Below are 23,840 nucleotides of genomic sequence, written 5' to 3' on the forward strand. Positions count from 1 at the left end.
GCGGACCACATAAAATTGATGTTAACAAATAGAAATCTTTTCCTCTGGAATTGTACGAAAACATTTCCTAGAAGCCGAGACTTTACTCTAATTACTTACTTGATAAAGATTTACTTGTCGCTTGAAGGTAGCCGTAGTAGGAAAATCGGAAAATATATTTCTAACAACTCCCTTTTCCTTAAGAATAAGTGATAAACAAAATAATCTCTTTAATTCTCAAGTTCTAAAATAATTGTAATAAAAAACTGCACATTAAGATAACTGGATTATAACCATGATTCAAAATATGGGTTAAGTTCTCTTGCAATGGTTGCGGAGGTAAGTAATACAGATGTCGGTTCGTGTAAAAACCTGACTTTAATCCAGGATCATGGTCAATGTTGCCACCGAGAACTTTCCAGAAAGGATGTACCCGGGACTTACGCCTTAAGACAGAATAATATTAAATAAAAGAAATCAAAATCTTACCTTTTCAAAAAAGTTATATTTAAAAATTAAATCGCAGATTTATATTTATTTCTTTGTCATTTTCAGGTTACTTCTCTTAGACAGAAGTGCGCCCGCGGTGTCTCCGCCCCCGACGTACAGATCAAACGCAGCCAGTCTAGTCAGGTAAACAATGGCAAATCTGTTGGTATATTTAATCACACATCACGCCATTTTTCCAGAGGAATAAGCTTTTCACTTAACACGATTTCTGCGTGCTGCTTTTGCTTTACTCACCTTCTTTTGCATTATTTATCTATTTTTGTGTAAGCAATTGGTTTTGAGTAATAGTGACCTGATCCTTCATCACGTCCACGATTCGATTTTGGGCCTTCCCACTTCCCATATTCCAGCGAACCCAGAACCGTGGCTCAAACAAACGTTACCACTATGTCACAATTTTTCTTCAATTTTTTATTTTTACTTCATTTAAATCTTAAAATATTGTATCTTCAACAGAGGGTCGACGGGCGCTGCTTGGTGCGGTTCCGAATACAGCGGTCCACCGTCCTACCGCGCGCCTCGTGTGGATCCTCCCGTCACCGTCTCGGACGCCCTTCCGTCACTCACACCGCTCGACCTGAAGTACGCAGACGACGCTATCGAAGCCCTGCCTAAACCCACAGAGCAGGAAAAAGATCCGGATGAACATCTAGTAACAATAGTACACACCGATGCACAACCTGTTATAGTGACAGTATCTGGGTCGACGGCACTTAATGAGACACATGTTCCACCCCCTTCCGAAATCGACATATTAGCGCACTTATAACGAACTAAATATATAGGTAACTTTTGTGTATTGATTATTTAAAAAGGAAAAAGAACTAACACAACAAAATTAGTAATCAAAAAATACTTTTAAAAATATAGAAGAACTAATTAATGTACAGTAAAGTTCAAAACAAACACCCGCTGTCAACTCGTATAACATCGAAATCAATAGTTCTAGGCAGGTAGCTGTCGGCAATTCGAAAATAAATTGAAATTCAGGAATCCAATCACCAATAAATTTTAGTTGAAACAGCACACCATTCAGTCATAAAGGCAAACAAAACTTGAACGCCGGTAGTTAAAAAACTAGAACAAACGTATATACGAGTATTTTTCAATAAAAAGTTTAATTACGGAATAAAAAAGAAATGAAATTTCATAAATTGCCGCGACGTCCTGCATAATGCAATTAAAACATTTTGGGTGTATTTTTCGATAACGTCAAGTACCTTATTTTTAATGTAGATAAGTTTGTGTAAATATTTAAAAAGCACTGAAATATCATTTCCTTAGGTATTAAATTAACAAATTATGTGCCGTGTATATACGAGTAATACAAATTATAGAGGTAATAATAGTTATTTTCGCAGATTAAGCAACGAATGTTGACTATTTAGACCAAATCTTCGCCGAGATGTACAACGTATTCTTGTTATTAATTTATATAGTGCCAATGATTGTTTATTAACTGTAAATATAATTTGTAACAATGTTTATAGTTTCCAGTTTAGTAAATATTGCTATGCTTACATAATTATAGGATCTGTAATTTTCTGTCTAAAACAAAGATTTTTTTTATCTTAATTTAATTAAGGGACCTTTGTCTATAAGACATGTCTTAAAATAAAGATAAATGTCGAAAGAAATGTGGCTAAACTGATCGATAGATCGCAGACAAATTAGACATAAGGGGATCACTTAAAAGTAGTTTTTCGTCAATGAGGGAAAAGCATTTTATACTTACGGGCAGTAAATTAATGAAGAAGATCGGGAATACTTACTTACGAGCGGTTATTAACTATTTAATTTATTTTTTTTAATTTTGGTGGTAGCAATCATAGCTATCGGTTTATTCCAATGTCTCTATATTAACGACACATATATATTCTTCAATACACCTTCTATAAGTAAGATCATAATTATGTTCCTATTAATAAGTATTACAGATTCAATAATTATGTAAACTCCGGAATAAATACTGTTATTTATAAATATGGAGTTCATGCATAAATTTCGTGGATAAGTTATTTTTGTGATTGCCTTGTAAATAACGGATAGTGCCCTGTAATAAGTGGAAATATTATAAAAATATCGATAACATACCAATTGCGTTGCATTATAAGTTAAATCAATTAAAAGTCTAGTAATCACACCTTGCTTGCGTGAATGACTTTCTGATAAAAATACTTATTTATAAATCTATATTCCCATGTTATTTATGTCAGATTCAAGTTAAACTTAAAGTGTAATTCCTCGATAGGTACCTACAGATAAAATAAATTGAAACTAAACTCTGTAAAAAAATTAAATATTTTTTCTTTATTAAAAACATTGGATTATTTGGCATATTTCAGGAAAGATATGTTTTGTCAGTGATTATTATTTTATAATGTGTAACATAAGTACTGTTAATGTTTACAGATGTAACGATAGTGTAATTATGGTGTACATAAAGTTATTTGTATTATAAGAAATCAATAAAGAGTTTAGTGAAAACATAATTAACTTGTTTTCCTTGATATTATAAACCATCGAAAATCTTAAGCGAAAAAACTAAAATCTGAGACCTATGTTATTTACATAACATAAAGTCGCGTATATTTCCATTACGGGGTAGACGGAGTCAACAGACTTGAACAGATGTATGACTTTATGATGGAATTGAGATTAAAATCGCAAATCGCCTACAAGAGGAATCCCAAGTTTATCCCTTAGTCACCTTTCATGGTAAAGATATAGAGTTGTCCTATTCGAAATAAAGTGCCGAGAACCACAACTACAAATCAAACATTTCGATTTAGCCACATTGCAGACTTACGCGAGGAGGCGAACGCCATAGAACAGAATTTGAAAAACGTAGAAATTGCGTAGCAATGCTAAGCAATTTCTACAACTTTTCATGCTACATTAAAGTTTGAAAAAAAAAAAAAAGTTTTTATTTTATTATTAAAATGATAACAAATTCTTATATATTGTTTAAGTTTATTGTAATATAATAATAGCTTATAATTGTTTTCTTGACGTCATTCACCATCTAATATATTCCACTATCCTACGAAATACAAACTCAAACACAAACTGAAAATCTAGTAACATTGCTTCAATTGGATTTGTACCAATTTCTCCCTTCTAAATGTAAATCGAAGCACCGCTGATTCCGGGACAATGCTCCTCCTTAATTATATTGTAAAGCAATTTAGCCACGACTCGGTCCCAGAGTTCTCTGGAAATGAAAATTGCATTGGATTAATAAAATCCTAGATTTGTGAAAATCGTAATTAATTAGTCACTCGTATTAAATCGTAGAACTTACAAAAATAGAATAGCATTGTGATAGTGACTTTTTTGAGAATGAGGTGAGGTACGAACACTCTAAGGCACCTTGTTGATAAATAGACTAAGACCAGAATAACCTTATATTGCATAAGTCACTTTTTTATAATTGCGTATGTAGGTAGTATACAAACCTTATTATTTTTATACCGTATGGTTTTTGGAACTAGAGAATAAATACCACTTCATCCCTTTCGCATAAATGTTAGCTGCTTCCCACTCCCATGCAGTTTGTAAAAGTCAATCAAGGGAAAGGTATATAAACTTGGAATTATTTTAAGGCATGGGCTCCGACTCTATTTGAATCTCGATTCCATCATTAGGGCTTAAGAGTTAAATGTGGGCTTTCAGTAATTTGTCTTCACTGTTTTGTCTTCTGTCTGTCTTCACACTTTTCTTTCACTGTTGGTTCTGTCTATCCCGTAAGGATAAAGACGTGATTAATATGTATATATACCTTATTTAAACAACCAAATTGTGTTTACCAAACGCATGAAGTTATATGTAGGTATGGGCTGGATGCTGATACGGTATCCGTGATTGATGTAGGTTCCGTCTTCCCGTATAATCGATCTTTCCTTATTAAGGTCCAAAGTAAATTTGTTTGTGTGCAAATATTGACCAACATTCGGTTACGGTTACCACATTACGGTTTCATATCATAATACCTATACCATGAGAGAAAACGTTCATTTTCAGAGAAAAGTTGAATATTTAAGGCACGATACAAACAGTATCTAATTATAAAGATAACCTTAAATCTTCACTATCAGACATAACAATATACTTTTCAAAGTTTACCAAATTGTGTTTGAATTGAATGGACTTCTTTCAAAATTTTACTTTCTATATATAAATTTTACATTCGATGCATATGAGGCCAATCTCAATCTTCAAGATGCAAGTGTAATCTTATCCATGGGAATTCTACGGTTTTAATATGCAGATTGGCTAGACGTAGGAGCGCTATAGTAAAATTTGCATCGGCAAGGAGATGTTTTCAAGTAACGTAGGTATTTTAAAATAAGCACACGTAAGTATGAAAATGATAGAACATTTCTCTGAGAAGAAGCTCAGGGTGTGCCTTTTGACCATGATCCTGGATTGTGTAAGGCAGGTTTATAGGTACACCAAGCGACTCCCGTCTGACCTCCGCAGCCCTTTCCGGGGAACCTAACCCCTATTATGGACTATATGTGATTTTGTCATTGTAAAAGCTACAGTACCTTTACTGTACTAGGTATTGTGTGTTTTTTATCTATTCACTTAAGTACCTACATTTCAGACTTAGTATACAGACATCCTATTACATTAATTTCCTTCTATTACAGAATTTTATTTACGATCGTCTATAAGGTTAAAAAGAAAAACACCCCGCGCTTATTCAGCGGCCATTAGCGATTCGAGTCGAGTCAATAAATCATTTCGCGCATCTCATCGATTCAGCTCAATAGATTTATTCGAGTAAGCTCTTTGGGTATGAGAACTATGAGTAGGCATTATGTGATGTGGTGCTTTTCCATAAAATGCTTGTAATCTTTCTTTTTGTTTATTGGAGTCGAATAATGTTGGTGATTTCATAGCTGGATAGCAAAACAATTTTTTTAGAGCGTTATTAATTTTCATTGAATTAGCAGCAAGTATTAATTAGTAGCATTTGATTTATACTTCTTCATACTCTTCGTGTTTTTTCATTCTATATAAATGGAATAAAAACGCCTTATACAATATCATTTACCTACTTAGCTGAGCAATATAGATAATAACGTAACCATAACTAAAACTTCAGACAATCTTGTTAAAAGATAAGAAAAGTTTTTTTTTAACTAAACTTTTTGTTAACTAAAGAAGCGATGAATCGCAGAAATTGTTTTCCAGTAATTTTCCGACATTTCACAATGCTAACGAGTGGAAGTCAAATCAAAGCTCAATTAGTTCCGTAGTTCTCGAGTTTTGGGGGAACAAACACGATCTTGTGTGCATTCCGAGCAGGGTTGACTTCCACCAGACATTTAAAGTGCTCAAATGAACCGGGATCTTACGAAATTACAGCAAAATTCAATTAATTATGAAGTCGGAATCTCTCTTGAATCCATTTAGATGTGGAACGAATGCTTTGCTATATTTAATTTTTTTATGCAATTTAGTTAAATATATGAGTAGGTTACCTGGATCACGAGTTAATCTAGTAACTATAATTTTAATATAATAACAATAGTTAGACTATGAAAAATAGGAACTAGGTACCTATTTAAAACTTCCGTTGCATTATACTAAATAGGTGCTACTTTATTGGTTTACGTTTCAATTTCTGTAAGTAGGTACCTATAGGCGTGTAGAAACTAAACACACGAACCGAACAAAAATAAATTCGCAGTTAAGATTTCGCAGTGGGTCTTAAATTTTGACGTGCGCCAAACATAATTTTCCAACAGGCGATTGCCGGTCTGAAACCGGGATTCAGCAGTGGTTTGGTCGGATGCTGTGATATAAATCAGCGTGATGTGATTTAGGTGGGACTGCCGGAAACTTTTAATTTTGTTTGGCGCGCTCTCGGCCATTTCATTTATCTATTATTTATCGCAGTCGACCAAGTTAGATACCCCCCTTTTATTAGCTATTCAATTAGCTTGTTTTGTGTTGCGGGGAAACTTGGGACGTAGGTAGGTTGTGCCTAAGTCTTAAGTTTCAAGTAGGTACATATACCAAACTTTTTTCCATATATAAATGGATAAATCACGCAGTCATAAATAATCCACATAGTCATATATATGTATATATATATATATATATATGGATTAAGTATGTAGTTTTAGTTAAGGACGTCCTGGTAAAGGGTCAGGTCAAAAGTACCCGAAACCGCCGAGCTTGCATGAAGAGAGTTATGAATGTGGATGAAGCGAAGGAAATATGCAGAGATCGTGGCAAGTGGAAAGAGGTAGTCTCTGCCTACCCCTCCGGGAAAGAGGCGTGATTTTATTTATTTATTTATTTAGACTTCATGCACGTAAAATGTACAACAGGTGGACTTAATGCCACAAGGCATTCTCTGCCAGTCGAACCTTTGGACCAAACTGAGATGGATGTACGGGTAGTGCGATAACTGTAAAATAGAAAATTATATAAATATGAATAATAATAGGTTACGTAATACACTTGCATATAATATATTACAAACATAAGTATGACTATATATATATATATATACTCCATATAAAATAAACATACATATACTACATACATTGGATGATTGTGTAAAGTTTAAGGAAATCTACTGGTCAAAAAGAAGATCATGGACTTGCTCCCTGAATGCAAATCTATTAGGCGCCTTCCGAATAGATTCAGGAAGAGAATTCCACAATCTGATGGCTTGCACTTTTATGTATGTATGTATGTAGTTTTACTTAAGTATGTACCTATATCTTGATGATTTAGGTACCTACTTAAGTAAAACTACATATAGACTACATTATAGACGCGAAACTGTAGTCGTGAACTAAGTATTAAAAAAAATTTTCCAGAACAAGTACTTATCTATACTAAAAAATGGGCAGGCTACAGTGATACTTATAATTTTAATGTTAATCTATAATTAACCCGTGTTTTACAAAAAATATATTTTTATATTACATACATTTAACTGCTACAGTGTAACAAAAACCATAATAAGTATGTAGGTTTGAACGTACAGTGGCATTCATCGTTGAACATCCATAAAATGTAGGTAGTTTTACAAATGCAATGCTACGCATCGCACTTAGCAAAATACAAGTGAAGAATGTCTCTGTACCACACGGGGTGAATTATGTTTGCTGAATTTTATAAAGAAAGAATTTTTTTAATTTTTTTTTAAGATTTTTGGTATTAATTTCTTCTTTCAATATTGATGGTACGTTATTAATACATTTATACCTGTCTGTTTGTTGTGCTTTCGCGTTATTGCTCTGAATAAATCTAAAGTAATAACAAGAATTGGCCTTTTTAAAAACCTGACTTACCCACTACGGATCACCTGGGATCCTATCCAGAGAGGTGAGCGGGTAACCGGGACTAAGAAGTCAGAAGGAAGAAGAGGACTATTGTAATAAATTTTCGCAATAATGCAATATTATTTTTGCGCACACATTTTTGAAACAGTAAAACAAGGATAACTACATGTCTACTCGTAAAGCATCGCAAGTGGGCCGGCAGGGGAGGCGTATGTTATATTAGCATAGTTTGAGTTCGGGCGCCGCGGGCTGCACAGGGCAGTGGTAATGAGAATTTACCGCTTCCACGAACGCCTCCGACGCATTCAAATATTCGGGCACGTAGCCCTGCGCCCCTAAGGAGAGTACAGAAAGATACTCGGTAGAACCAAATTTGGATCGGCATTCCCATCCAGTCACTTTATTGCAACTCATTTCAACGATTTTCATCAGTAAAACAATTATTCGCAGATCCCTACGAATAATATAGATTCGAAAGTAGATAACTTTGTCTGTCCATTACGGTTTAACACCTAAACCCCTGGAACTGATTTTGATTAAATTATGACATGTTGTGTGTCATATTTGGCGATAATAGCATAATGTACCTAGCTAAATAGGCCCACATTTTTGTCAAACGCATATAAAGGCAGGTTGTTGGTTGGTAAAAAAAAAAGTGGTTTTTGTAAATTCATCGTGCTTCATCTGCAGTTTTCACAGAAATAGCATATTTCATGTGCATTTTATGTTAAAACTTATTTGCCCGAGCGGCGAGAGGCAATATGGAAATGTTCGTAATAATATGAAAATATTGAATAATGCTTTTGTTAAAAATCAGAGAAGATATTAAAAGCGATTTTTGTCCGATTCAAGTACCTAATAAAAACTGGACACACTTCCTCGTAATTTTCATATCTGAGCAAACATTATCATAATGCATATTACCTACCTATCCGTTTCGGTATTACGAGATCAAATCAAAAAGATAATCTTCCTAACTTTCAACTCCGTAACTTTTCAACTGCCCAACCGATTTTCATCAAACATGTCGAAGAGCACTCGAAAACTTTATTAAAATGCTTCATCCGTTTGTGAGCTTTAATGACACAGACAGCCAGACATACAGACACGCCAAACTTATAACAACTCTCTTTTTGCGACGGAGGTTAATTTTTTTTGTTTGTTGTTTAGTTTTTACAGCACTTGGTAAGACTCAATGTGTGTGATATTTTGATTAATTTTAAGGAAACCGACGAGCTCGCATTAAAAGATGAATGAATGTGGATGAAGTATGTGTGTGAAAATTTAATCAATTACGTAGATTAGCAGATGAAACGTGCCAAACAATATATGTATATACAAACTAGGTGCGTTAATAAATAAAAAAAGAACTTACCAATATAATTACTTAGTGAGTAGGTAACACTCCAGTATAATAATTTGTATCATTTTTCAAACGCATACGTCATACCAATATTACCTAGTTGGGATGGGATTATTTGATGTTAGGATTTTTCTCGAAGGCAGTATATGAACTATCTTGCTTTCTCGTGGTCCCAGGATTTTGTCCCATTGATTGGACCATCAGGGGGAACTGTTTTCCTGTTACTTTGTTTAATAACATAATACTTATATCATGTAGGTAGGTATGTACTTTATGAAAGTAACACTGCCGTATATACGACTCGACTTTGGTTTGTAGTTTTCAATAATTTTACTTTAACAAAAGTACCTGTCGACGGGCCTTTAAAAAATTAGAAAAATTTTATGAATTTTTATGCCATAAGTTTTTACAGCATGTATCCATCCATATAAAGAAAAGCTTTTCCATGCAAATTACGTTAACGAATAAAAATTCAACCTGTACCTATAGTACCTACTAATTTTATAAAGTGTCGTGTGGACCACTCCATCTCTTTCCCATGGATGCCGTAAAAGGCGACTAAGAGATAGGCTTATAAACTTGAGCTTCTTCTTTTAGGCGATGGGCTGGCAACCTGTCACTATTTGGATCTCAATTCTATCACTAAGCCAAACAGCTGAGCGTGGCCTATCAGTCTTTTCAAGACTGGTGGTTCTGTCTACCCCGCTATCCCTAGCGGGGAAGACAGAACCACATATAGACGTGATCATATGTACGTATGTATGTAGTACTATCCTTCCGATTCATACATAAAATCATGCTTCTTTCTAGGAGGGGTAGGCAGAGACTATATCTTTCCATGATCCCTGCATACTTCTTCTTCCACTACGATTATTATGGGCTTAATATTCTGGCTTTTTTAAATATGCCAGACAGAAAAATAAGATTCAAGCCTATTTCCAAAAGGAGTAGAGATTTGTAAGCTTCAGCCTAACACTTGTCCCACACACCTGATATTTTAAATCTGCGAATAGGCCTTTTAAGAAACGAAAGAAAAATTAAAAAGAGAGCGATTTACAAAATGTTTCAAATACGGTCGATGAAACCAATTTGCAAGGAAACATTTGTAATTTTATTTATAATATACATACACATCGAATTAAAAAATATGAAGAGTGAGGCTATCTAATAAATTAGATCTAGATTCATACATAAATTTATTTATTTAGGTACATTTCTGGTGGAATTGAAAATAGTTACAATATACCCATTTAAGTATTTGCTCAATCAATTATCATTTTACAATGTATACAATAATTATAATTTATTATTTTAATATTTATGATAAAATTATGACAATAGAAAACATGTAAATATTAAAACGAAGTTTCCAATGAAATGAAGATACAACCAGAATTCATGTTAGTTTAACAATTAAGTATTGTATTCAATGTTATAATTTCGACTAATATGGCAAACGTCGTGATAAAAAGTATTTTTTAAAATAATTTTTCACAAAATTGTCACAAAAATTACTATTCCACAAGCGTCCTTATTCTTACCTCTCTTCTTACACGTCCATCGAACTTACAGATTCATAAAACCATTAAGCTAGTTGCGGCAAACAAATCATGCACAAACACTATAAAATATTGCAGTATCGTACCAATAGGTACACAATAAGGTAGATTGCACAGGCGAAACAATGAGATTATTTCTGATATTACTAGACCTCAAAGACTAAAATATTTAGCACTAGAAATCCAAATTATTATTATTTTCACATTAGATTTCAAAATAAAATTGATACATTCGTATAATTATTACATTAATAAGACAGGTTTTTAGAACTTTAAATATAATGCTTTAACATTTTTATACTGTCAAGTTTCACATAGCTAGGAATCAGCGTATATACGCTGCAATCTGATTGTTGCGAGTTTATTGTAAAATCACAAAATTGCATCGAAAATCTAAAACTAGAGAAAAATTTTAATAGAATAAGAAAATGGATTACATTCATCTTGCAATTAACTTGTTTCCGTGATATGATGACGATGCAACTAGACGCTGCAACCGTATTGCAGCGAGCATATACGCTATTGCAACATCAGTTATGAGAATTATTTTGCGGAATATCTTTAAAGTAACAACTTGAGATAAAGTAAGTATATCAAATGGCAGATTTGAAACATGGACAGAATGAATACAGATATTATGCATATTCTTAACAGATAAATTATTGTTTGCGCAGATATTTGTGGTGATTTTGAAAGCCAAATCTAGCTCCGAGAGCATGTAAACAGTAAAATACGAATATTCTTGTAGTCTATAGTTAGGACATTTGTCTACCTGAAACAAAAGAAAAGTAAATATTAGATATACATTTATTAATAACTAATGTATATGTATATATAATATAAACATTTTTTGCCTTCAAAGTGCAGCCAGTGGACCATATCCACTGGAACAATAGCATAAAATAGCAAAAGAACCAGATGACCATGATATGAAAGCTACCATATGCATATATAAAAAAATCATACTAAAATCTCCCAGCGAGACAAAAAAGACAAAAAAAAACTAACCTCTTCTTGGGCACCTCGTCTTTAGCCTTCTTCTCCTGCTCGCGCCTCTTGGCCGCCTCCTCGCGCTGCTGGCGGATGATGGCGAGCCGCGCGAGGTCGGCGCGCGCCTGCTCCGTCTTGCCCTCCGCGTGCGCTTTCTGGTACGCCGCCGCCGCGCGCTGCCGCTCTATTTCTTCACGCTCACGCCTGCAATATAAAGAAAATAAATATAGCAGTTTTATGTGCCAGTATGTTTGTTACAACTTTTGAAAAAGAGATCTTAACCTAATGCATAAGCATGGAACACTCACATATTAATATAACCAAACGGGAATCAATGCAAAGAATATTGAGTCCTACATGTTTTACCAGTGACAGGTGTGCAAATTTATAATGTAAAGGAGGTTTAACAAAGTGGATATCCAAATCTACTTTGTTAAACCAAAATGTACCTCTCAAGAAATTTTTAATACTGAAATAAATTTTACCCGTTCATAACAATTTAATTTTTTTTCTCAAATATATTCAAATTTTATTCCTTAAAATCCTTCAGAACATTATTTTGATGCCATGCATAAAACACTATTTACGCATCAAAGCTATTTGTGATGGGTGTACAGTGTACACACAATCTATCATCATCATCATGTTGATTTGGAACAACAACATTGGATAAAGAAAAAAATAATTATTACTTTTTATGCATATTGCCAATTCTAGAATATAAGGCAACAGAAGTGTGAAAATTTTATATTGTTTAAAGGGGTTTACAGCTATCAGTACTTTGATTTCAAACCAAACATTGCATGAATATAGCAATTTTGCATTTTAAAAGCTATATCTTTATTCCTTAAATTACCCCAGAAAATGATGCCATATCTTAGTTGATCAACTTAACCATAATATGCTGTTTTTTTTTTTTATTTAATTTATACATATTACTAGAATTGCACTGACAGTTATGTATATTCGTGTTAATTCCTCTTTGCATACATTAATAATCATGCAATGTGCTAAAATTAATAAAAATAAACACTCAAATAGTTAAGCAAGCTTGAGATATTTTCATAGAGATGGAGGGGAATTTGAAATGTCTGATAGAAAAGTCAGTTAGTAGAGAAATTGAAAGTTTGGCAGAATCTATATAATGTAACACTTCAGTAAAATTACCTTGACAACTGAGGTTTTTCACCTTCACCCCCTAAGTTATTCAAAGTTGTAAGTTTCTTGTTTTTCTTTACTACCCGGTTTGGATTTTCTACTTCGATGAGACCCGACACACCTTTTGCTTTAACTGGGTGCTGAAAAATAATAGGAATAACAATGTAAACACATTCTTTCTATCATGACCATAGATCGGAACGGGTAGATTGATTTTATGTACCTGCATCATGAATTACCATAGAAAGCATAACCTGGATATGCCTCTTTTCCAGGATTCCATTTTAGTACTTACACTTACAGTAAACTACATTGTCGCCAGTAACATAGGACTACAATTTATATGAACGAAGTCGGGGGAAAACAGCTACCACTAATATATTCTTCATCCCACTTGTAAAAAATTCAGGAAAAAATCTTAATAACTTACAAATCCCGCAATCCCGGAGGTATGTCCATATTAATATATACGTTTCAGTTCATTGACCCCAATTCAATCTACCTATTCCGATCTCTGATCATGACACAATATAATGGAATGGAAACAGGTGTCACTTTGTATGAAAAGTCATAGGTGGACCAAACATAGCGCATCTGTATACAAGAAAATACCCATGTTTTTACAAATAAGTATAGTATCCAATCTTTTAATTTTTGTTTTGTTTCCAGAAAAGTTACGAAGCAACCAGGGTTAATGCCAGATTCAAAGGCCTGCACAAATGCTAGAAGATCATAAAAACAATAATGATGCAACTCACATCCCCTTCTGAATCACTATCTTCACTGCTACCCGATCCTGATTTCTCATCCCCAGATTCTTCTTCACTGGAACTTTCTCCACCATGTTCCTTTCTCCATCTGAAAGAGCATTTATTATAAATTTTTATTTCTCGAGTCTATCAACCGTTGTCAGTAAAGAAATCGAAACACTATTTTGCCACAGCATTGAATACAATCTATAATCATATTATAAAGTTAAAGAGTTTGCTTGTTTGAACACACTAAAAAAATCTTTTAGTGTTGAATAGACCACTTATCGAGGAAGCAAGAAGCAAAGAAAGGAGCAAAGAAATAATGGAAAATGTGAAAATTACACCGGGTTAATTATTCATCCTTGAGGGCTTCAATGATGCCTAAAATAACTATTCCATGCGGACGAAGTCAGGGCACAGCTAGTTGATTGATATGTGAAACAGAATCAGTAAGCTGTAAAGGGTTGGCAGATGTTCAAATGTTCTGCCCATGCTACTCTATAACCAAAATCATCTTTTATTTTTCATCTTCAGGAGTAAAAAGATATAACATACTGGCTCAGTTAGGTTTTTAGAGGTTTAAAAGACTTAAATAATAATGAAATGGAAATTATTTCTCATACTAAGTATGTGCAAATAACAATTTAAATTGAAACTACATTGCCACAAGACTAATACACCTATAAGGATATGTTATCATAAGCATTGGACTCACTTTTGTTTAATTTCTTCTTGTTTCCGCTGTTCTTCAAGTTCCTCAGGGCTAGTAAATTTACGGTTGCGTCCTTTGTGATTCGTATATTTACCTGAAACATAAACAATAGATAATGAAAAAGCAGGCCAAACAACAGGTTAGCTGAAATAACAAAGCATTTAACAATATTACAAGAATGTAAACATAGATGTATTATGACGAAGTACAAAAAAACTTCAAATATAAAGGCTCCAGTTTCATAAATATATAGCTAAAATGGAAATCATTTCTACGGATAGAATTTGCAAAAAGCACATTCTCATAACATTGGACGACATTGAGAAATTTAAAGGGGGCAACGAAATAGAACTCACCACGAGGCATTGTGGACTCAGAAGTAATTTAACGGGATAAAATCAATAATAGGAATAAAATTTAGTAGGTATTTAGTATGTAGTTGTTGCTTTTATATGTTCCAAGTCAGCAATCACCACATAAATTGTAAAAATTGGATAAATTTGGCGTTGACGTTTAATGCCGGAAAAGAAAAATGGTCATAGACTGAGTCATAGACAAAATAAAAATGACTGTCAAATTACAGTGTTGCCACGTGTACTTTTATCTTAACCCTACTCTCACTCATTAAGATGGAATTGAGATTTAAATACTGACAGTCGCCCCCTATAATTTTATGTAGTACCTATGTATCTAGTACCTAGTAACTACTCTGATGTAATAACCTACCAGTTTGAATTAATGTTTATCAGGTACCTGTTACACGTTCATTTAGGTCAAGTTTAATGGTCTGGTGTATGGCAACTGTTTTTCTTCCCGTGCAGATTATAAAAGTCAATTATGTGATGATGAGCTGGCAACCAGTTACTAATTTGATCTCAATTCCATTATTAGGGTATAAGACTATTCAGTTGAACGTGGCCTTTAACGTTTTCGATAGAGTTGGCTTTGTCTACCCCGTAAAGCATAGACTTGATAATTTAAAATAATGTAGTTAGGTACCAGTATTTAAGTTCCCTCTAAGTTGGGTACCGAAAGTTTCCTTCGGCCAAAAATACTAGCATACTTAGTTAAGCCAAAAGTAGGTAAGATACATACCTCTCATAAGGTGTTATCGTTTCAGGTCACGATTTCTTTTAAGTTCGAGCTACTAAGATATAAGTAAAAGTACCTACTTTTCACAAGACTTTGATTTATAAATGTTTTTAAAGTTGTTATGTAGGTATATACCTACCTATATGTCTTCTTCTAGCTGAACTGGATGAAAAATTATAATACCTAGTTGCAAATGCGCAGTAACACTGCTTTAATATTACGGAATACGGGTTAGTTTAGCTGGGATGACCGTTTCTATGAGATGGGTAACCGCTTTCTACGTCGCTCTTTTTCTTCCTTCTGGCGTTTCCCTATTTAACTCCTAACTTCATGGAAAGGAGCCCGAGAACGTCGTATAATAAGGTGCATTTTTTAAGTCGAAAACAAAATAAATAAATACAAATTGCCGTTAGGAAATTTATTATGGTTATTCTCTTGGTATTTATCTTCGTGTGCATCTTCCCTTGGGAGAAGATCTTTGGGTAAATCAGGTATTATACGAATCGGGCCCTGAGGTCAAATAGGTCGGGCGGAGTCGGCGGCACGCTGCACGGGTCCTAACGCAACGTTGTAAATGGTTGAGTGCTCAATTATTTTGTTACCTTCTATGACATCCACGGAAAACAGATGGAGTAGTATCCATTCTTAAATATCCGGAACCACACGGCACATTGATGAACTGATGGCAAAAGGTGTTGAATGGAAGAAAGTGCATCCTACTACGGAAACATCTAAGTCTTAATACGATTCACCTCAATATCAAAGAGGTTAGCAGAGTCAAGGCTGATCGTCTGCTTACTATGTATAACACATTTGCGACACGGAAAGCCGATGTGTTTTTGGCGAATTGTTATATGCGTCATGGAGTCACTCACTTTTAATGTAAACAATGCCCATCTCTGGTCCACTGACACGTATTTTAGAAAACAATACAAATCGAAAACTTACTTTCGTACCAACAAAGCGACAAATCCGCATCGGAATTACGCCGCCATGCGCCATAGGAATGATGCGTCGTACTAGTGATTGTAATGCTTCTTCTCTGAAGAGGAACCCGAAGTGCGTCTTTAGACTAAGATCATGGATTGGGTTAATCATGTTTTTGCACGAAGCGAACCGCTTCAACCGCGTCCTCTGACCGCTGCAACCAAATTCATATTGGATAATGCCTACTCAATGCATTTCCCTATAGCCATGGGAAAGAGACAGAGTGGTCCTATTCTAAAGTACCGGGAACACACAGCACAAGTGAATGCTAATGGTTTTGAATAATAAGAACCCAATTTTGGTAATATTCACATTTTTAGGTATATATTTAACTCTTGACAAATTTTATAAGGTGCTTCTATTGCAAGCACTTGTGCTGACGAATGACACGACGGTGAAAAGTAATTTAAAAAGGCTGCTGGTAGGTATAGTAAAAAAAAAACGCATAAAAATTCCCTGGTTTTAACCATCTTCTTTCCTTCTTTGTCTTCATCTTCCTCCTGGCGGTAGTTCCAGTTACATCCCAACAGTCTAGACAGGAGCCCGGGAATGACCCTTGATCATGGATCTTGGATTTTTACTCGTGGTTTTTACACGAGGCGACTCCCGTCTTAACTCCGCAACCTTGCGGAACCTGAACCTAACACATATTGGATCATAGTTACACATTCAGTTGCCTGAATGTGCAGGTTTCATCACGATATGTTCCCTCGCTGTAAGAACATTGGTTAGCACATTAACTAATGTACCTAACTCAGAAAAGAGTCGTTGCTACATGGCCGAGGTAGAATTTGAACCTGTGCCCCCGATTACAGATTACGCATTACTTGCGCATTTTAGCCGGGCACCTTAACCATTCGACCATACGCGCTCTCTTTTTTTCCTTCTATGTATGTTTGTGAAAACTAGACAAGCAAGGACGAGGAGTGTAGTTATAATTCTTTTAAGTGATAACTTTAACTGTTATTTTTGTAGGTGTCAAGACTCCGACGGCGCTCGTCTTTTTCTAAGGCTTCTTATACAGAGACACAGTACACAGATAATACAGAGATAATATACAGTAGCATAGAGTTATTAATGTGGATGAAGCAAGATAAATATGTATGTAGGGATCGTAGCAAGTGGAAAGACGTGGTCTCTACTTACCTCTCCGGGAAGGAGGCGTAATTTTATAGATGGTAAACAAAAAAAAAAATCTGGGATAAATAATGACATCAGGGCATAGCATAGTATTTTAAAAAATATACAAACCCATCGCCATATCTGATTTACGAGTATGCTTATCAATACGAAAATAACTGTATGCTTTCGTATTGGGTACTGGGAGTCGAAGCTCGATCAAAAATGGTGTGAAAAATTAAAAGCTATTAAATGAAAAATACCACTGTTCAGTCCAGAGTAAGCAGATTAATATTCCTTTCTGAAGGTCACGAGTATACCGCATAATAACGGTATCATTGCAATAAACGTTAATCTTTGGGATGGGACAAAATGGTACATAATAAGGCAATTAATTATTTACATAAAAAAATACGTAGGTACATGGCGTCGATTTGATAAATTAATTTGTTTTGTCGGCGATACACGGTTATACATCTTGAATGTAAGTAACTGCAGCATTGCAATATTGGAATTGGTTACTTTTAGCGTTTTTGATCTGTAGGTAACATCCTACCTGGGTTGAATATTTGTATCCCTCTATAATTGCCAAACGATATTTTCCATAAAACTTCTAGTATGATAAGCAATAATAAGTCATTCATTCGAAACAACGTACGCGACTACACATCATATTTATCGTAGTGGGTTCGAAGCCTTTATACTACTACCCAAGTTAAAAATAAAATCCTTACCTACGAATTGGTACAATGTCGAGACTAAGGTATTTAGTGCAATTTGCATATTACATCATGCACTAAACGCCATGGGCAAACTCGTTGAAGTAAATGCTAACGCTGAAACTGCAGTCGCCAATATTTTTACATGAAAATGAGCCACAGATGTTCATTTGAATTTATGTACTCTTGTAGTCAGAATTAAACTTAGAAATTAGGGGGACAAAAAATATATTCTGTTATAAAAAAATATATTTTGTTCAGAAATATTCAGTTTATAATGTATGGTACAGATAAAACACTTGCACGTTACATGTATGGTTGGTGGAAACCCAAATCTTAAAACAGAAATTGGGTTACAGAAATTTGCAAAAATAAGAATGATATCAGTGATAATCCTTACGTCGATAGTCCGTTATAGCGATACGTCTGCTAAAAGGCTTGTACCTACAATGAATGCCTATAAGAGGCGAAGGAATCGCACACAGCGTCCACACATAACCTCCCAAGACCTTGTATACCACGCAAGGACACGGACATCGCAGCCCCTACGCGAAAAACTGCCCGCCATTTTCAAACCAGCAGTCCGCCAAGAAAGTTCTCATCGCTAAAACTTTTTTTTACTTTATTATTATTTGACTCAAAAGGACTAAAGTGATCAGTGATTTGGGAAATCATACAGTGATATAAAAAATTCGTAAGTACCTACTTTTTGTTTCCGATATATATTTTTTTTTTTTCTAAACTTTTTCAAGAATAAATCAATATATATAAAACTAAAGTATAAATGAACTTTAATTTTAAATACTTATTATAAAGTAGAAAATTGTGACAGTGTTTGAGATTAGTAGATGTTTATTGGGAATTCTGGGACACTTTTGTGTCCCAGAATTCCCAATAAACAAAATTCGATTCATTCTAAACACAAAACATTAGTCGAATGCACTCACCTGACTCCATTATAAAATTGATAAGAATCACCCGCGAGCTCGGGGAAAGATCACACACCGAACACACTTTTTACACATGATTCATTCTAACCATCAAACATTATTTTGTTGTGTTTTCCTGATTCCTGTTTTACCAACAAGATTTTACATGTTAAATTATAAAACGTGTTTATTCGTTAAATCTAAATTCATTTCGCTCAAATTCGTTGAGTACTGCAGACGAGTTTAAGCACATGCTAATAACTAGAAATGAAATTTGTGAAACAAAAAGACTCACTACAATTAGATTGTATTTGTCCTGCTTCATCACAAGAACCAAAACGACACGGAAACCTTCTGCCGAACACAATACGTTGTATCGTTTGTGGTCCATCAAATTGTGGAAAAACCAACTTAGTAATAAGTTTATTGTTACATACAGATGGTCCACGATTTTGTAACTTATATGTTTATTCAAAATCTTTATATCAAGCAAAATACTTATTTTTAGAGAAAGTTATGAACATGGTTTCTGGTACAACCTTTCATAAATACAATCACAATTGTGAAATTTTGAGTCCTCACGAAGCGCTACCTGATTCAATTATAATATTTGATGATGTAGCTTGCGAAAATCAGAACAGCATTAGAGATTATTTTGCTATGGGTCGACATAAGAAAATTGATTGTTTTTATATTAATCAAACATATACAAAAATACCTAAACAACTAGTGAGAGACAATTCCAATTTGATTGTATTATTTAAACAAGATGATATTAATTTGAAACATGTTTATGATGAGCATGTAGGGTCTGATATGTCATGGAATCAATTTCGTGAAATGTGTTCAAAAGTTTGGAAAAAGCCTTTTAATTATCTTGTTATTAATAAGGATTGTGATAAAAACAAAGGATGTTATAGGTCAGCATTTGACACTTTTATAGTTCTAGATTAACATACTTAATACAATGTAGTGATAATGAAAGGTCACTTTAAAGTGTGATCTGCGACTGAACACAATATCAAGCAGTAAAATGGAAAAATCATTTAAAAAACAAATAGTAAAGTCAGCAGCAGCTGTTAAAAGAAAAGTGGGGATGATTAACGATACAAAAAACGTAAATAATATGGCACTGGAGAAAATTTTCAAACCTATTGTTGATCCCCTTAATTTGATAGCCAATAAAAATAATGAAAAATGGGTTGAGAATGAAAATAATTACATTCCCTCTGTTGGGAAAAAATGTAAAAATGAAAGTACATCGTCTTATTCATCCAATGAAGAATCGAATGACACTGTTTCTGAAAGCGACTTTCCTAATAATTACAACAAAACTTTAATTTCCACACCTTCTGAAGATCATAATGTCAGTGAAGGTTCGTTCAAATCTATTGCGTCTTCTCCAGATAATCGTCAAACTTTGTCGTGGTCTACATCATCAGAAGTAATGGATGCTATACCTTTTGGAGTAAGACATGAGCGGGGAAAACTAATGCTTGGCAATATTCGTGTTTTCGATAATGATAACATTCTGAAAATAGGAACTCGAATTTTAAAGAAGACAGATGGTTTAAGAGAGTTACTATTTAAAAGGAAACCTGATCTAGAAAAAGTCAGAGAGGAGGACTTGCAAAATTATAAATTGTTACTAATTGATACTAATGCACATCGACGTAATTATGAGTCATCTAAACCTATAAACAGTAACAAAGGTTTTAAATACATTAATGTCATTAAGCCTTTATTTAAATTCTCAAAAAATATGACTTCAAGTGTAGAAAGTCTTCCTCAAGGAAAAGGTATTCCACTTCTGAAAAAAGTAAAAAAATATACTGATTATGTTTATTGGGATGATCCCAACGAACTGGTAGAACGATTAAAATTGTTGTTAGGATCACGAGCGGCTGGCAATAGTGGTGTAGATAATGAAATTATTGCAGTCATAGAAGAATTACGAGAAGCTGGAATTATAAATATAGAACATAAACAGCTATCGCCACAGAAAATGACCAGTATAATTCGAGATCTCTAATCATCTAGACAGCAATGAATGTAGATAAGTTCGGTCATCACGTCCATAAACGTTTGCGATTATTGGAATTTATCGACACTTTAAACGATACATTGGTGAAAACTGATGCTGGACACTATGATTTGAAAACATCTAAATTAAAAGGTCTTTCATCTCCAAATGAAGCCGATGAAGCAGTGAACAAAGCATACGTCGATAATATACTACAAGAGTTAAGAAAAGAAATAAGAGTGGTTAATGATAATATACAAGTATATTTAAAAAAATTGGAAAAAGCTACATCAGACCGTTTGTCAAAATCGTTTTATACAAAACAAGAAATAGATAATTTGATTGAACTTAAATTGAACCAACACAATGAGCAAAAAAAACATAGTGGATGAAATTCATAAAGCAGCAAGAAGAAATTTTCCTCGTCGATTTACAATTATAAAAGGAATAGACGACTTATGGCAAGCTGATCTTATGGATTTTCAGAAATATTCTTATTTTAACAAAGGATATAAATATGTTTTAGTTGTAATAGATACTTTTACAAAATATGTGTGGACATATCCTATAAAATCAAAAAACAAAAAATGTGTGACAAAAGCAATGTTTGAAATTGTATCTCGTTCAAAACGAAAACCTATAAATTTACAAACTGATTTAGGCAAAGAATTTTATAATGATGCTTTTAATAAATTGTGTAAGAAATATGACATTAATCATTATTCCACCTACTCCACCAAAAAAGCTTCTATTGTGGAAAGAGTTATTCGTACAATAAAATGTAATCTTTACAAAATGTTTAGTTTGTATGGTTGTTATAAATGGTTAGGACCAAATTTAAATTCCGTTGTAGAAAAATATAACAATACTACTCACCGTACTACTAAATTTAAACCAGTCGACGTAAATAAAGTAAACCAGATACAAGTTAGATGTAACATATTGCGTGCACAAAAGCGAGTTTTATATCGCAAGCCTAAGTTCCACGTTGGTGATAGTGTTCGGATAAGTAAATTTAAAGGTGATTTTTATAAAGGATACACTCCCAACTGGTCGACAGAAATATTCGTTATTGTCAAGGTAAATGATACGAATCCACCAACATACCTATTAGAAGACAAACATAAACAGAAAATTTTGGGAGCTTTTTATGAATATGAATTACAAAAAACGAAATTTCCAGAACTTTATCTTATTGAAAGAGTTATTAAACGTAAAGGTCATAAACTTTATGTAAAGTGGTTAGGTTTAAGTGAAAAAGAAAATAGTTGGGTGGACAAGAATGCATTACTATTGTAATATAAAGTGAGCGTCATAATAAATATCTTCATTTCAAGAATATCTATGAAGAAGGGAAGAGGTATTTTAAATAACGTCATCAATAATTTACCTTTCGAACTACATATTCCTGGATATCAGTTTTGTGGACCAGGTACTAAACTTCAAAAACGATTATTAAGAGGTGAGCGAGGTATAAATAAATTGGATGAAGCTTGTATGTACCACGATATTGCATACAATAATAAGGATTTAAACATTCGACATAAAGCAGATTTAGACCTTTTGAATATGGCTAAGAAAAGAATAAAATCGAAGAGTGCTGGAAAAGGAGAAAAATTGGCTTCATGGATTGTAAAAAATGCAATGAAAGCAAAACTCAAAGCTGGCGCTGGAGTTCGTTCATTTATGAAAGTAGTGAAAAATATACAATCTAAGCTTAAAAATATTAAATCAAAGGACAAGCGTTCAACTATAAACTTTGCATATGCAACCGCAAAAAGACTATTTTCTAAAAATAACGGATCACGTACACGTTTACCACGATGTATACCCATTCCTAAATGCGGAGGCTTTTTACCGCTCATTCCCATCTTTGCCGGTCTGTCAGCTTTAGGTTCACTTGCTGGTGGCGCGGCAGGTATAGCAAAGGCTGTTAATGATTACAAAGTAGCTCAGAAAAACTTTGAAGAGTCTAAACGACATAACAAGATGATGGAATCTGTTGCTTTAGGAAAGGCCTTGTATATAAAACCATATAAAAAGGGAGCAGGATTATATCTAAGTCCTTCAAAAAACTGAAAAAGCGGCTACCCAGACGAGCACTAACCAATTTAGATATAATGGAACATGCTATTGATATTCCTTACTTTCGCGGAGTGTATATGAGAGATACTCTTCCTCGGAAACCAAAAAAAATTGAGTGTGCTATATTAAATTTAGATAGTTCTGACAATCCTGGAACACATTGGGTAGCCTACGTTAAATATATTAATTACTGTGAATATTTTGATAGTTTTGGTGATTTAAAACCACCATTGGAACTAGTAAATTATTTAAGTCCTTTAACTATAAATTATAATTATTTGCAATATCAATCTTATGGTACTATAAACTGTGGACACCTTTGTTTAAAGTTTTTAAAAGAATTTTGGAAACATCATTTGTATAAATAATATAATAAAAATATATTTGTATCAGTATAATAATGTCTTTCACTGTGTCAATAACAGGCAGAGGAGAATTTTTAACAACTAACTATTCCCCTACATTACAACTGAATGGAGAGTACGAATGTGGGCTTTTGTATTTTTCTACATTTAATTCTATACCTAACATAGACGCAAAAAATAACAAA

The 23,840-nt window shown here is 33.8% G+C and overlaps 3 protein-coding genes across 3 annotated transcripts in view; 2 read left to right on the forward strand and 1 right to left on the reverse strand.

The window, feature by feature from the left end:
• The window catches only part of LOC106142695 (uncharacterized), a 79,032-nt gene extending 76,051 nt beyond the window's left edge, over positions 1-2,981 (forward strand). The window contains exons 4-5 of the mRNA XM_013344565.2: positions 535-612; positions 946-2,981. Of these exons, the coding sequence (XP_013200019.2) occupies positions 535-612; positions 946-1,258 (391 nt within the window). The 3' untranslated portion in view covers positions 1,259-2,981. The remainder of the gene's footprint in view (positions 1-534; positions 613-945) is intronic.
• A 7,305-nt stretch (positions 2,982-10,286) lies between these two features.
• Positions 10,287-14,880, reverse strand: LOC106142019 (28 kDa heat- and acid-stable phosphoprotein). The gene is made up of 6 exons (XM_013343654.2): positions 14,693-14,880; positions 14,340-14,430; positions 13,631-13,730; positions 12,882-13,012; positions 11,733-11,918; positions 10,287-11,496 (listed from the first exon to the last, which is right to left on the reverse strand). The coding sequence occupies exons 1-6, from the start codon at positions 14,700-14,702 to the stop codon at positions 11,493-11,495; spliced, it is 522 nt and encodes a 173-aa protein (XP_013199108.1). The 5' UTR covers positions 14,703-14,880; the 3' UTR covers positions 10,287-11,492.
• A 5,335-nt stretch (positions 14,881-20,215) lies between these two features.
• LOC132902323 (uncharacterized) lies at positions 20,216-21,214 on the forward strand. Its single transcript, XM_060946902.1, has one exon. It carries the CDS (start codon positions 20,216-20,218, stop codon positions 21,212-21,214), a length of 999 nt encoding a protein of 332 aa, XP_060802885.1.
• Positions 21,215-23,840: the final 2,626 nt, after the last annotated feature.

This window comes from Amyelois transitella, chromosome 12 (assembly GCF_032362555.1).
Source record: "Amyelois transitella isolate CPQ chromosome 12, ilAmyTran1.1, whole genome shotgun sequence".
NCBI lineage: Eukaryota > Metazoa > Arthropoda > Insecta > Lepidoptera > Pyralidae > Amyelois > Amyelois transitella.